The sequence below is a fragment of the Microcaecilia unicolor genome, chromosome 7 (assembly GCF_901765095.1).
Source record: "Microcaecilia unicolor chromosome 7, aMicUni1.1, whole genome shotgun sequence".
Taxonomy (NCBI): Eukaryota; Metazoa; Chordata; class Amphibia; order Gymnophiona; family Siphonopidae; genus Microcaecilia; species Microcaecilia unicolor.
In genome coordinates, this window is record NC_044037.1 from 231,764,211 (window position 1) to 231,778,759 (window position 14,549).

General features: G+C 41.0%; 1 protein-coding gene across 1 annotated transcript in view; it reads left to right on the forward strand.

The window, feature by feature from the left end:
• Positions 1-14,549, forward strand: part of LRP2 (LDL receptor related protein 2) — a 334,494-nt gene that overhangs the window by 301,189 nt on the left and 18,756 nt on the right. The window contains exon 65 of the mRNA XM_030210857.1: positions 11,080-11,200. Within this exon, the coding sequence (XP_030066717.1) occupies positions 11,080-11,200 (121 nt within the window). The remainder of the gene's footprint in view (positions 1-11,079; positions 11,201-14,549) is intronic.

Here is a 14,549-nt window from a genome sequence, read left to right on the forward strand (position 1 = left end):
CTGCTTGGATTTTCTAGGCACCATATAGGATCTGGCCCTTTATGACAAAGACCACTGACCATTTTAGTAGCTGCCCTCTGGACCGACCCCATTCTGTTTATCTCTTTGAAGATGCAGTCTCCAGAATTGTACACAATATTCTAAATGAGGTCTCACCAGTCTTATACAAGGGCATCATCATCTCCATTTTCCCGCTTGCCATTCCTCTCCCTATGTATTTAGCCATCATTCTAGCTTTCACCATCACCTTTTCTACCTGTTTGGCCACCTTAAGGTCATCACATACAACTATGCTCGTCCTGCTCCTCTTTTGTGCACAAAAGTTCTTCACCCCCAAACTGGACTGTTACTTTGAGTTTTTGCAGCCCAAATGCATGACCCTGCATTTTTTAGCATTAAATAGCTGCCAAATTCCAGACCAATCTTCTAGGTTTGCTAAGGCCTTCCTCTTCTTATGCATACTATCAAGGGTGTCTGTCCTATTGCAGATTTTGGTATCATCTGCAAAGAGGCAAACCTTACCAGACAACCCTTGAGCAATATCGCTTACAAAAATGTTAAAAAGAACCATCCCAAGATCTAAACCTTGCAGCACAGCACTAGTAACATCCTTTTCCTCAGAATGAGCTCCATTTACCACTACCCTTTGTTGTCTTCCACTCAACCAGTTCCTAACCCAGTCAAAAGCATTGCTAAAATCTAAATAAACCATATCTAGCGCTCTCCTTCGATCCAACTCTCTGGTCACCCAGTCAAAGTAATTAATCAGATTTATCTTACAAGACCTGCCTCTAATGAAACCATATTGCCTCAGGTCCTGTAATCCATTGGATTCCAAAAACTTTAATATTTTCTGTTTTAAAAGTGTTTGCATTAATTACAGGCCAGTAAGTCTGACTTCTGTGGGAATTAAGGGGCCCTATTACTAATCTGCATAGGTGCCTATGCGCTCCCAACGTGCGTCAATTTGGCCCGTGCGGTAATTTCATTTTTAAGTGCATATTTTCTAGCACGTGCCGAAAATCAGGCGGTAACTCTGAATTGACATGGGTAGATGATTACTGCTTAGTCAATGGCTGGCGGTAAGGTCTCAGACCCAAAATGGACGCACACCAATTTTTATTTAGCCGCACGTCCATTTTCAGCAAAAAATTAAAAAAGGCCTTTTTTACAGGTGCGCTGAAAAATGGATCTGCGCGCGCCCATAACATGCGCCTACACTATCACAGTCCATTTTCAGCGCGCCTTTGTAAAAGGACCACTAATTTACCTACCACAGAAATCAGACTTACAGGCCTGTAGTTCCCAACCTCTTCCTTACTTTTGGCTTTGTGGAGAGGAATCACATCTGCTCTTCTCCAGTTGTCCGGGACCACTCTCGACTCTAGAGAAGCATTGAAAAGGTCAGCCAGCGGAACCACGAGAACATCCCTAAATTCCTTCAGTACTCTCGGATGTATGCCATCCAGCCCCATCGCTTTGTCCACCTCGAGTTTAGCCAGCTCCTCACGAACACAGTCCTCTGAAAATTGTTCAGGGACTACCACCCCTCCATTCCTGTTTATGTTTGTCTCTGTGGCCCTACTCCCAGCCCTTCAGCTGTGAACACAGAATAGAAATATATGTTAAGCAATTCTGCCTTATCTTTATCAGTTTCTACATCTTCCTCCCTTTCAACTTTGAGTCTCACAAAGCCACTTTTGCACTTCCTCATATCATTAACATATCTAAAAAATGTCTTGTCCCTCCATTTTTCAGTATTGGCTATTTCGCCTGCCTTCCTTTTTCTGCGATCTCTCGTAGTTTATAAAGGGTAACCTCTTTTCCTTTACCTTTTAATCTACTACTTTTGAGAGCCAAAGCAACCTCCTTTTCATTTTACTTTTATTTACTTTCCTCATAAAAAGGTTTGTTGCCCTTACACTAGCTCCTTTCCGTTTTGCCCACTGCTTTCCAGCTTCATTCAGATGTTCCCATCCAGTCAAGAGTTTGTTCAGATAATCCCCCATTTTAACAAAGTTAGTATTTTGAAGTCTAGAACCTTCACTTTTGAATGAACCTGAATCTTAATATTAAACCACACCATCTAATGATCACTGGATGCCAGATGACCACCTACTATAACATTAGAAACACTCTCCCCATTAGTAAGCACTAAGTCCAGTATGGCCCCAACCCGTGTGGGTTCCATTACCAACTGCTGGATCTCCCTGCTTCTAAAAGACCCTGCAATATAGATACCTCAATCAACATCTGGCATAGTAAAATCACCTATTAGTAGTATTTCTTCTTTCACAGCTATATTTTGAATGTCTTCAATTAAATCTCTGTCCATTTCTTCTGTCTGTGAAGGAGGCCTGTATTTCACACCAATGTAAATACATTTGTCATTCCCTCTTTCGAGATTGACCCACAGTGCCTCTTCCCTATCTGTAAGTTCTGCAATTGTGTGGCTTTAATATTATGCTATTCCCCTCCCTTTCTTCCTACCCTGTCTTTCCAGAACAGATTATAGCCCGGTATCACTATATCTCAAAAATACTCCTATAGGTTCCCAATACTTATATCAAAATACACCAGATTAATTTAAACATACATCAAATACAAAAACTACTGGTATATCACATTGTCAAAACACTTTTATTATGCAATTATAACATTACACTAACCTCCCCTGTTTACTAAAGCTTAGCTCGATTTATCTACAGCAGGGCCCATAAACTGTGCAATCCACATCACCCGTTCTTACAAATGTAATATTACAACACTCGTAAGTACAGCCACGCACTATAGCTAAAGATCACTCAATAAAGATTGTTTTTGTTTTGTTCTCCCCAAAAGTAGTGTGGGCTACTTTTTACCATAGCTTAGTAAAAGGGCCTCTAATGTTGCTATTAGCATGTGGCTATTTTTAAAAATTACCACACTTACCGCCACCTATAATGGAGGCGATAAGAGCTTCGGCGTTATCTGTGTACTAACCAGTTAGTGCACTGTAATGTAGATGCATTAACTGATCAGCACAGGAATGTCCACTCTCTACCCCTGACAAGCTCCCTAAAGAAAAATACAAAAAAGTAGTTACCACACAATCAGCGCATACTAACCCCTTCCCCCCTTTTACAAAGCTGCGCAGCAATGCCAACACAGCACTTTGAATGGGCTGTGTCAGCATTACTGCACGGGCAGCCACTAGCATGGCTTTGTAAAAGGCGGGGTAAAGTATCCCATGTTAGGCCATTTTTGCTGCGTTGGGTACAATTTAGTGCCTAACGCAGCTTTGTAAAAAGGCCCCTCTGTCTCTTCTCATTGAATTGAAAATTGTGTTTCCACTATTATTATTTTCCTTTTTTATTCCCAAATGTTGTGGGCTAAATTTAGTTTAAAAATATTTCCTTATTTGATTAATATATGATATGTGATTTCTTTTTTCTTTTTGCATTCATAGTGATTGAATGTTATAATCTTAAACTGGCATAAATAATATTTTTTTTAAAGAAGCCAAAGTTGAGGAATATGTAGCTCAAAATAATATATCCCTATTCCTCTAGTAGCATTTTGGATCTCATATTTTCATTTTCATTTTTTTGCAAATGTTCCACGAATAAGCTTACATTTGTGTAATATTGCACTTAACTGAATTATATACATGAAAAGTTTTAAAATTCAGAGTAATCTTTCACCGTTAAACTCATGCATTCTGCTAGTTCTAGTTTGCTGTGTATTAGCAATAATTCATAATTTTTTCCCAGTGTCTGATGGCCTTAACAACCAGGAACAGTGCCAATGTCTGGGCTTCTATTGTGCTCAGCTAGGAAACAATTTCCACCTTTTGAAAAGCTTTGCATTAAAAAATATTCTCAGTAGCTTCACCGACTGTTTTTAAAATGCATTAACTTTCTACTGCACCCGTCTATTTTTGTCTTGGCAACATGTAGCTGTCATTTTCATTTCTGCATTCCCGAAAGAACGAACATTTTATTGAGTTGCCTGATATTATGCAAGCACACCTGTCTTTGACCAGATTTAAGGATCTGAGAAAATACATGCACAATCCATTTGTCACCCTTCTAGCCCTCAAAATATGGGTTTTTATGGGAGCAATTCGTCTTTACACTGAGCCAAGTTTAAGATAAACAAGTACAAAAAGCCCCACAGCTGCACAAAATCTATGCCAGAAATAATAAAATGAAACTATAGTACTTATAATGCCAAGTGTGAGACTTCCGGATTTACATAATAGCATGTATTTTATGAAATTTATGCTTGCTGGATGGGTTGAGGGTTCTGTAGAAAAAATCTCTCTTATCCGTCCCCTTCTCCTCTACTGCTAATTCTAGACTCCGTTCAATTTGTCTTGCTGCACCCCACGCCTGGAATAGACTTCCCGAACCTGTGCGTCTGGCCCCCTCTTTGGCCGTTTTCAAGTCCAAACTTAAAGCCCACCTCTTTACCACTGCTTTTGACTCCTAACCACTTCTCACTTGCCCTGTCCTTTAACCTCACCTATTTTCCCTTACCCTTATTTGTTCTGTCTGTTTACCTTTCTTATCTAGATTGTAAGCTCTTTGAGCAGGGACTCTTTATTGTGTATGGTGTACAGCGCTGCGTATGCCTTGTAGCGCTATAGAAATGATAAATAGCAGTTTATAGATTTGACATAGGGCTTAGAGAATAGATTTTCCAGAGAAATGTTTATCATCCTAACTGCATTTTGCAGCAGGGTTTGGGCCCTGTTTACTAAGCCGCGCTTTAGGTGCGCAAACTTTTTAGCGCACTAAAAGTTAGCATGCACTAAGCACACTAACGCTAAATACACCCGAAGTGGGTGTCTCTGTCATTAGTGTGTGCTAATTTTTAGTGCATGCTAAAAAATTAGCACACCTATAGCGCTGCTTAGTAAACAGGACCCTTTCTGTTAGAAGCTATTCTTGTTTTATTTGTAAAATTGGAATGATGGGAGTGATTTTATACTGTAAGCCATTTCTGTGAGTGAAACCACATTCTGGAGGTAATTTTATAAGGGGGTGCATAGATGTAGTGTAGTGGATTAGTAGCTTATTGGCTAGAGAGCCAGACTGACAAGCCAAGTTCAAAAATCCTGCTGTTGCTCCTTGTGATCTTGGGCAAGTCACTTAACCCTCCATTGCCTCAGGCACAAACTTAGATTAAAAGCCCTCTGGGGGTTATTGTATCTGAATGTAACTGCCCCTTGAGCTACTACTGAAAATGGTGTGTGCTAAATCCAAATAAATACATTTGTAGGTATAAAGTACACACCTAACTGGGGGTTATTTCAGTAATTGACACATGTATGTGGTCACATATGTGTGTTAATTGCCTCTTATAGAATTATGACCAGCATAAAAGTATGTGCATCACTCAGTGGGGACTAGTTGATGGTGAGCATGCTCACAGGTGCTGTTTGAGTACAACATAGGCAGAAGCATTCAAGTACATGGGTAGATACTATGAGTTATGTACATTTTTGATAACAAGCAGATGGGCAACTGGTCCGCTAGTCCCAGTAGGTTTGATAATGTCATTCCACCAAAGGGCTTTTACCTTAAGGTTATGTAATGACACAAAGACGCTTTTCAGTGTATTTATTTGTAAATGAAGGAAAAGCCTCAAAGCACTCTAAATCTAACGATTTATAAAGCTATATTTGATCAATAAGATCTACTCTTCATCATTGGCAAAAACCTTCCATTCACATATAAATGTCCCAAAAAAAATCACACCCATAAAGATTTTGAGTATTTACACTGTTTGAATTGTAACGAGCCAGCTTCTTAGCCACAAACAACATCCCCCGGACCAACGGTGACCAGCGTTTTGCACTGCTGCTTTGAATATTTGCACTCTTTGAATTGAACACTTTATGGGTATGATATTTTTGGGACTTTTACACATGAATGGGAGGTTTTTGCCAGTGTTGAAGGGTAGATCTTATTGGTCAAATATAGCTCTATAAAGCTCTTTGAGGCTTTTCCTTCCTGTTTTTGAGATTTAAATCTCTTTTCTTGAAGTGCAACATAACATTTGCACCTGTGTTTACAAAGGCGCACTATAGGTGCGTTAGTGTTTTTAATGCGCGTTAAACACTAACTCGCGTCAAACAGTAACGTGCCTATAGGAATGTATTGGCGGGTTAGCGTTTAATGTACCTTAACTTTAAAGGTGCGTTAAAAATGCTAACACGCTTTAGTAAACATACCCCTTGGATTGTAGTTGATTTTGTGATTCCAAACGCTAATTTTGATTTTGTAGTTTATTTGTACATATACGTATATTTATGTATTTATCTATAATTGTTTATCAAATGTTTTATGTTATACTAATTAATGTGGACTTTTTAACAGTCAATTGGTTTAACTTATATTTACAATATGCTCATGTTTATATGCAATGTATATGTTTTTATTTCTGTTTTTATTTGTTTATTAGTATAAGCAGCCCTGCTGGGCGAAACATGGCTATGTTCAGCGCCCTTTTTCCCACTCTGTATTAAAAAAAGGCTTTTAGCTCACCTTTCATCATGTCTGCTTCTTCATCTTCCATTTTTGATAACAACCAGTCACTGACATTTAACCCAGCCCTAGGGCTGGTGTAAGTGATTGTACCTTAAATTTCTCCCTAAATTGCACTCAAAATCCCCTCTGAATGCATCTATATCCAAGTCACATAAAAATATGTGTGCTTGTCACCATGCATACTTTTACATGGGTGGGGGTAATTTTATTTGTGGCATGTTATACGCATATAGGACCACATTCAGTAAATAGCACCAAATTTGGGTGCCAGAAAAAAAATTGGCACCCAGGATTATTCTATAAAGCGATGAGTGCCCTCTATAAAATAGTGTGTAGAGCCAATTACATGTCCAGATTTTGTCACCAGGGCTTATGCCTGCTGAAACCAGATGTGATTCCTGGCACCCAATTTTGGCACCCATCCAAGGTATTCTATAATGCTGCATGCAGATTTCCAGAACGCCCCTGACCCTCCCATTACCATTCCTCCTTTTGGGTTGTGCACTATAGAATAGTGCATAGCAAAATGAGTGTGCAAATCCAATTTGGTGCCAGGAATTAACATCAATTAACATCAAAAATTGATGTTAATTGATCAATTAACATCACCACTGCCCAATTATTACTGTTAATTGGCAAATTTAGGTGCCCTTTTCAGCCAGCCACATCACTGAGGTCTTTTTAAAGACCAGTCTGTAATGTCACAAGGTCAAAATACAACACATTAAGGATTTTGCTCATTCGTTTATTCATAAGATTCCTGATGCAGGCCTTTTGGCTGAAACACAGGTCCTATGTCGAGTCCTTGTTAAATGACATTTGTTCAAATCACTTCACTTCTTAAAATTGATTCTACTTGGGTAGAGCAATTTTTAAAAGCTTTTTTTGTAGAATACTTGTTTGTACCCATGCAAAATCACTATTTAAAATAAAGTTCATTGGGAGGAAAACACTATTTGAAATAATGTTCCTTGGGAATGTGGTCAAAATATGCACACTGAAAAGAGGTGGGGCAAGGTTGGGTAAAACATGCATGAGGATTTCATTTTGAGGTCTCCTAGAGTACTTGCACTCCATATCTTCCCAGATGTTCAAAGGGAAATTTCTTGGAGGTGAGCAGAGTGTTTGCTTCAAAACGTTGTTGAAGACTCATGGGCCTGTATGTATTATGCATAATATACAAATTGTTCCAGATATCATCATTTAGTAGGAAAATACAAACACGATACATAATACTCCACCTCTGCAATTTATTAGTACAAGCTAAGGGCTTCTTTTATCAAGCTGCTCTAGCGGATCCCGGTGCGGTAATGCCGACAAAGCCCATTCGCTTTGAATGGGATCTGTCGGCATTGCCACGCAGGAACTGCTAGCACAAAGGCAAAATCTAAGGCAAAAATAAGTTGCAAAGATGTGTAAAGTAAAAAATTCTCAAAATAAAGATTGCAAGACTGGCAATATCCTTAGATCTGGCTTAAGACAAATAGTCAGTTTTCTGTATCCATGGCACTAAAACAAATTAGAAGTGCATTATCGGCCTTTCTGATACTGACTCATTAATGCATGCATGGCATTCCATTTCCTTAGCCATTGAATCCCCTCCTACAATGCCACCAGCATGTCGGTGTATGAATGGCGGAATGTGCTACATTGCTGAAGATGACCTCCCAAAATGCAAGTAAGTCATTCTGCTCCAGTACCTCCTTGGGACTGTGGGTTTCCAGAGGGGCAATATTCAGAGCAATGACAAACACAAAAAGGGTAAGTGGCTTATCTGTGTATCTTTCTGCCCAATATTCTGCTGCCCTGTCTGTTTAGAGGGGGAACTGTGAATATTAGGTCCTGAACTTAAAGGGATAACTTAGCATTTTAAGTTAGGACAGCTATTTGTGAAGTCCTTTTAAACAGTTAAATTTATCTGGCAAGAAGTTGAATATTGGTGTTGTTTAAGCTCCTCCAAAATCTAAATGGATAAACTTTGGCCAAACATCAAGTTATCCAGCCAATTTTTATCCATTAGCCAATATTAATTAAAAAAAACAAACTAACCCCACTGTTTACTAAGCCATGCTAGCGTCTGCTGCGCGCAATGCCCTGCGGCAGCTGCTAGCGCAGCTTAGTAAACAGGGGAGGAGTAAGGAAAAACATTAACAAAAACAAAATGCTTATGTTGTTTTATATTAGTTTATAAGCTATGGTATGTTTTAGAGGTGCATGAAACTGGGGCTTTCTGCTTCTGTGGTAACATTTTGAAAATTATCTACCACCATGAATTAAGTTGCTGTAAAATGTTTCTTGTTCTGTTTGTTTGTTTTCGGAAAACTGGTGAAATTTTTTTGTAAAGGTCAATTGTTTTTGTTGCAAACATTTCAGAACTGTTAAATTTCACCATTTTCTGACTTTTCTGCCATTCAAATTCATAATAAACATTTCTACAAATTTTTGAATTTTGTTTAAAAATATGCTTGTAAATGGACATTTTATTTGTTTTCTCCTCCCTTAATTTTCATTCACAACTTCATCTCCTAGGCGAGGGTGTAAAGAGGTAGAAAAAGCCTGAGAAAGATACTGCCCATCTGACTACCAGTGTATTTTCATTTTGAGGGAAATGACAGTGAGATGATTTGTATATTTAGGAGGTAATTCTAGAACGGGGCTGCCCACTTTTAGGTGCCAGAAAGTTCCATATTTGGGGCCTATTCTATAAAGAAAAGTAAACACCTACTTTCCTTTATTGATTACTAGTATAGCAGAGCAAATATGAGCATACACTTTAGACATTACCGCTTGCACCAGCCTAGAACGCAACAAACGAGCCCTTTTACTAAGGTGCAGTAAAAGAGCACTACTGCAGGATGCACTGAGGTGTCCTTTGGTAGTGTTCTGTTTAATGCACGCTAATTCTGTGCTGGAAAATATTTTTTGTTTTCCAGCACAAGAGGCGTGTCTGGGGGCGGACAGTAGACGTGCCCTGTGCTAATTGGGTAGCACGGGTACATTGCCGCACACTGCTTGATTAGCGTGGGAGCCCTTTCCGCCTAGTAAATAGGTGGAAGTAAGAGCTCCCGTGATAACGGCCATGTGCTAATTAGGAAATAAACACATGGCCATTACAGGACAAAATACAAATGCAGTCATTTTACCACCATGCTAAAAGTGGCCGCAGCACACGGTAAACCCACATGCTATAAACAGTGCCGGCCACTTTTTAGTGTGGAATAGTAAAAGGGCCCTGTAGAGCTGGAGCAAATGCTCATGCCTAGAATGCATCAAAATTACATGTAAATTATAGTATTTTATAATTTACATGCTTAACATTGTACCCTGCACATGTTCCACCCAGACTCGTAGACACCCACCTTCAAAGTACACATCATCGAATTTAGATGCCGTGTTATAGAATAACACGTAGGTGGAATATTGGCATTTGAGTATGTGGAAGAAGTCTGGTCATTTATATGCATTCATGGCACTTAAATGTTGGAGTCCTACTTATAGAATTGCCCTCTAAGAGGGTAATTTTCAAACGATTTTGCTTGGTTAAATCCGTATGTACTCTTCTTAAGGAAGTGTTTTAAAACTGAACCCTTAGGGACCTTTTTATTAAGCTGTGGTAAAAGTGGCCCTGCACTAGCAGTAGTGGCTGTTTTTGCCACACGCCAGGGCCCCTTTTACCGCAGCGGGTAAAAAGGCCAAAAAAAGAAATGGCTGTACATTAAGTTCACACTTGCCGTGCGGCCATTTTGTGGGGAGCTATAACCGCCACGCATTGAGGAGTCAGTAATGGCTCCTGCACTAACCTGCTGGTAGCCTGGGCAGCACACGGTAAGCTCTGTGCTAGAAAATCAGGTTTGATTTTCTGTAGCACCGGAAATGGCATGTGCTGGGGGGGGGGGGGGGTGGAACTACCTCCAGCACCCACATTGGGCCAGCGGTAGTTCCGGGTTGCCATGCGGCAAGCCCGTTGCTGTGTGGCAACCATTTAGTAAAAGGGCCCCTTAGTGCAGGTTGAACTGTGTGCACTGTTTCACAACACAAATGCTTTTATTCATAGAGAAAAGTGGATGGGGTTAGGTTGAGAAAAGGAAGGTATGTGTGGGAGTTTCATTTTGAAATTCCTGTTCATACTTTAGTACTCCTGCATTCCCCTGCCAGCCACATTTTTAATGGGAAACCTTGCAGGGAGTTTCCCCTTGAAAATTAGCTATCAAGCCTTTGATACAAAATATCTACAGGGCTGCAAGATCCAGGACTATTTTGCAAATTGCCACCTTAAAACTTATAGGATTCATCTACTGATAAGGGTGAATTGTATTGTATAATAACAGATATAAGCTGTGTTTCATTTGCAGGTGCCCTTATGGTTACACTGGAAGCTATTGTGAAATAGGGTTCTCGAGTGGCGTGCCCGGAGGAACAGGTAATCTTAAAGTCTGTTAATAAAAAAATTAGGCTGTAGTACCTCTGCATGATTTTGAATATATTTATAATTCACTTTTGTCAGTCTGAAATGGTTCCCCTGTCTCTATTCTGTCCCTAACAGCGGCAGTTGCAGTCTTGCTGACTATTATCCTCATATTAATAATTGGAGCCCTGATAGCTGGAGGCTTCTTTAATTACAGACGTACTGGTTCTCTTTTACCATCGCTTCCCAAGTTTCCAAAGTAAGTTTCATACAGATAAGTAAGTATAATGGGTAACACATCCATTAACATTTTTGTGAAATCTGATGCAGCCTGATACATTTTATAAGACAGAATCATTTTTTTGTATATTTTTTGCTTGCCTTATTACAGTAACACCCAAGGTAAGGCACAATCTGTCAGATTCTATATAGCGTGCCTAGAGATCCATGCCAAAATCCAGGCAAATTCTATAACAATGTGCATAACTTAATTGGCTTAACAAGCTAATCAGCATTGACAACAGCACTTCACAAGCAATAATAAGCACTTATTGGTAAAAATTAGAATTTACACGCACAACTCGGTAAACATATTCTGTGATGAACTGCTCCTAAATTTTAAAGTGTGCAGTTCAAAAGGGGCATGACTATGGGCAAGAAAATGGGTGTTTCATGGGTGTCCTAAAATTTACTCACGTAGTTATAGAATATGGCCCAGTGCATGTAAATCTACATGCAGGAACTTACACCACATTTTTGCTGGTGTAAATGGAGGTGCATAGTTTTAGGCGCTAGGATATCAACTAAGCGCATTCTCTATACTGTGCCTAAATCTAGGTGCCACTTATAGAATACGCTTGTGTAAATGTTTACTGCACTGATTTTTTAGGTGCCTTATATAGAATCTGGTCCAATGTGTCAAAGTTACAATTCTTTAAATCAATATTTCAAGGCAACAAATAACAATTTACAGCCTCTTTTATCAAGTCGCGTTAGTGGTTCCTGTGCGGCAGTACCGAAGCAGCCCATTCATAGTGAGTGGGCTTTGTTGGCATTACCGCACTGGGAGCCGCTAGCGCAGCTTGATAAAAGAGGTTCTTAATAATTAAGAACTGTGAACTGTAATATAACAATTTTAGCATAATTTGTTTTGTTACATTTGTACCCCGTGCTTTCCCACTCATGGCAGGCTCAATGCGGCTTACATGGGGCAATGGAGGGTTAAGTGACTTGCCCAGAGTCACAAGGAGCTGCCTGTGCCTGAAGTGGGAATTGAACTCAGTTTCTCAGGACCAAAGTCCACCATCCTAACCACTAGGCCACTCCTTCACTCCACCATAATAAATCAACAACTTCAAAAACTCCATAGCAACACTAATGATGCTAAAAATAATAGCCACAATTAAATTCATTAATGTTATTAAGGCAAACCCCATAATTTCTTAGCAGATCATCTAGGTAGGGAGGCCAAGTTGGTGCCTGTTTTGAAGCTGTTTGATAAAGGCATGTAGGTGCTTATCCTGCTTATTTTCGAAGGAGAAGGCCGGCCATCTTCCGATACAAATTGGGAGATGGCCGGCCATCTCCTAAAGCTGGCCAAATCGGTATAATCGAAAGACGATTTTGGCCGGCTTCAACTGCTTTCTGTCGCAGGGCCGGCCAAAGTTAAAGGAGGTGTGTTGGCAGGGTACCAAAGGCAGGACAGGGGTGTGGTTAAGAGATGGCCGGCTTTGGCCGATAATGGAAAAAAGAAGGCCGGCTCTGACGAGCATTTGGCCGGCTTTACTTGGTCCATTTATTTTTAGGACCAAGCCTCAAAAAAGTGCCCCAAATGACCAGATCACCACCGGAGGGAATCAGGGATCACCTCCCCTTACTCCCCCAGTGGTCACCAACCCCCTCCCATCCCAAAAGAAATTTTTTATACATTTTTGTGCCAGCCTCTATGCCAGCCTCAAATGTCATACCCAGCTCCCTGACAGCACTATGCAGGTCCCTGGAGCTGTTTTTAGTGGGTACTGCAGTGCACTTCAGGCAGGTGGACCCAGGCTCATCCCCCCCTACATGTTACACTTGTGGTGGTAAATGGGAGCCCTCCAAAACCCACCAGAAAGCCACTGTACCCACATCTAGGTGCCCCCCTTCACCCGTAAGGGCTATGGTAGTGGTGCACAGTTGTGGGTAGTGAGTTTTGGAGGGGGGGTTGAGGGGCTCAGCACACAAGATAAGGGAGCTATGTACCTGCAGTGCCCCCTAGGGTGCCCGGTTGGTGTCCTGGCATGTGAGGGGGACCAGTGTACTACAAATGCTGGCTCCTCCCACGACCATATGCATTGGATTTGGCCGGGTTTGAGATGGCCGCCATTAGTTTCCATTATCGCCGGAAACCAATGACGGCCATCTCTAACGCGGGCCCAAATGTTGAGATTTGGCTGGCCTCAACCGTATTATTGAAACGAAAGATGACCAGCTATCTTGTTTCGATAATACGCTTTATAGGGCCGGCCTTAGAGAATGCCGCCCATATAGATGGCCGGCCCCGTTCGATTATGCCCCTCCATGTGTCTTTATAAAGCTGTCTCACAAAAGCTGATGAAATCGTAGCTAAAATGCAGCTGCGTACATTAAGTACATAAGTATTGCCACACTAGGACAGACCAAAGGTCCATCAAGCCCAGCATCCTGTTTCCAGCAGTGGCCAATCCAAGTCGCAAATAGCTGGCAAGATCCCAAAAAGGTTCAATACATTTTATGCTGCTTATCCCAGAAATAAAAGACTGAGCCAACACTCCGTCGAGTATAGAAAAATCGCAAAATATCCAAACAAATATGAATGTAGGTTTTTTGTATCTACAAAAGTGGAGTAAAGTCTCATATAGATAACACGAAGAGAATTATTTTCTCACTCAATCACTGAATGTATGATTCGTGTATACAATTTAATCATTGACTTAACCTCCACCAACCTTTATTATTAACTAACTTATAACATGTGTTGAGCAAACTCTCACAATCTAATCGTAATCAACAACAAAATGTGTCTAGCACTTAGCTTAGGCAGGATGGTGTACTCAAAAACCCCGACAGGTCCCCGTTTCGTACTGTCTTTATCAAGGGGGAGTCACCAATTCCGGTAGCTGCCTCAAGTGCATATGTTGTGCACCTGAATTAGGCCTCAATATTCATCTATGTGCAGGACCAGCTTAACCATTGGACCAGGTGAGGCACTGGCCCAGGGCACTGGCAGTTAATGGAGCCAAAACACCTAGCCTCATCTGGTTTGAAGGTGAAAACTTTTCTTCTCCTTCCCATCTCTCCTTCTCTTCCCTTCCCTCTCCGGGGTCCTATCTCTGTGTCCCCCCCTCCCCGTAGGTTGGCACTGCTCCTTCTCCTCACTCACTCCTCCATGGTCCTGTTGCCCATGCTAGCTCTGGTCTTGTGGTGGCTATGACCCTAAGGTAGGCCCAGTGGGGGGGGGGGGGGGGGGGGGAGGGTGGTGAGGGGGATCTTCAAGAGGAGGAGCTACTCATAGGTGGATCCAGGAGGAGTCTGCTTGCAGGGAGCTTGGGGAGTTCAGAATAGATGTATGTGGTGGTGGTTGGGGCATT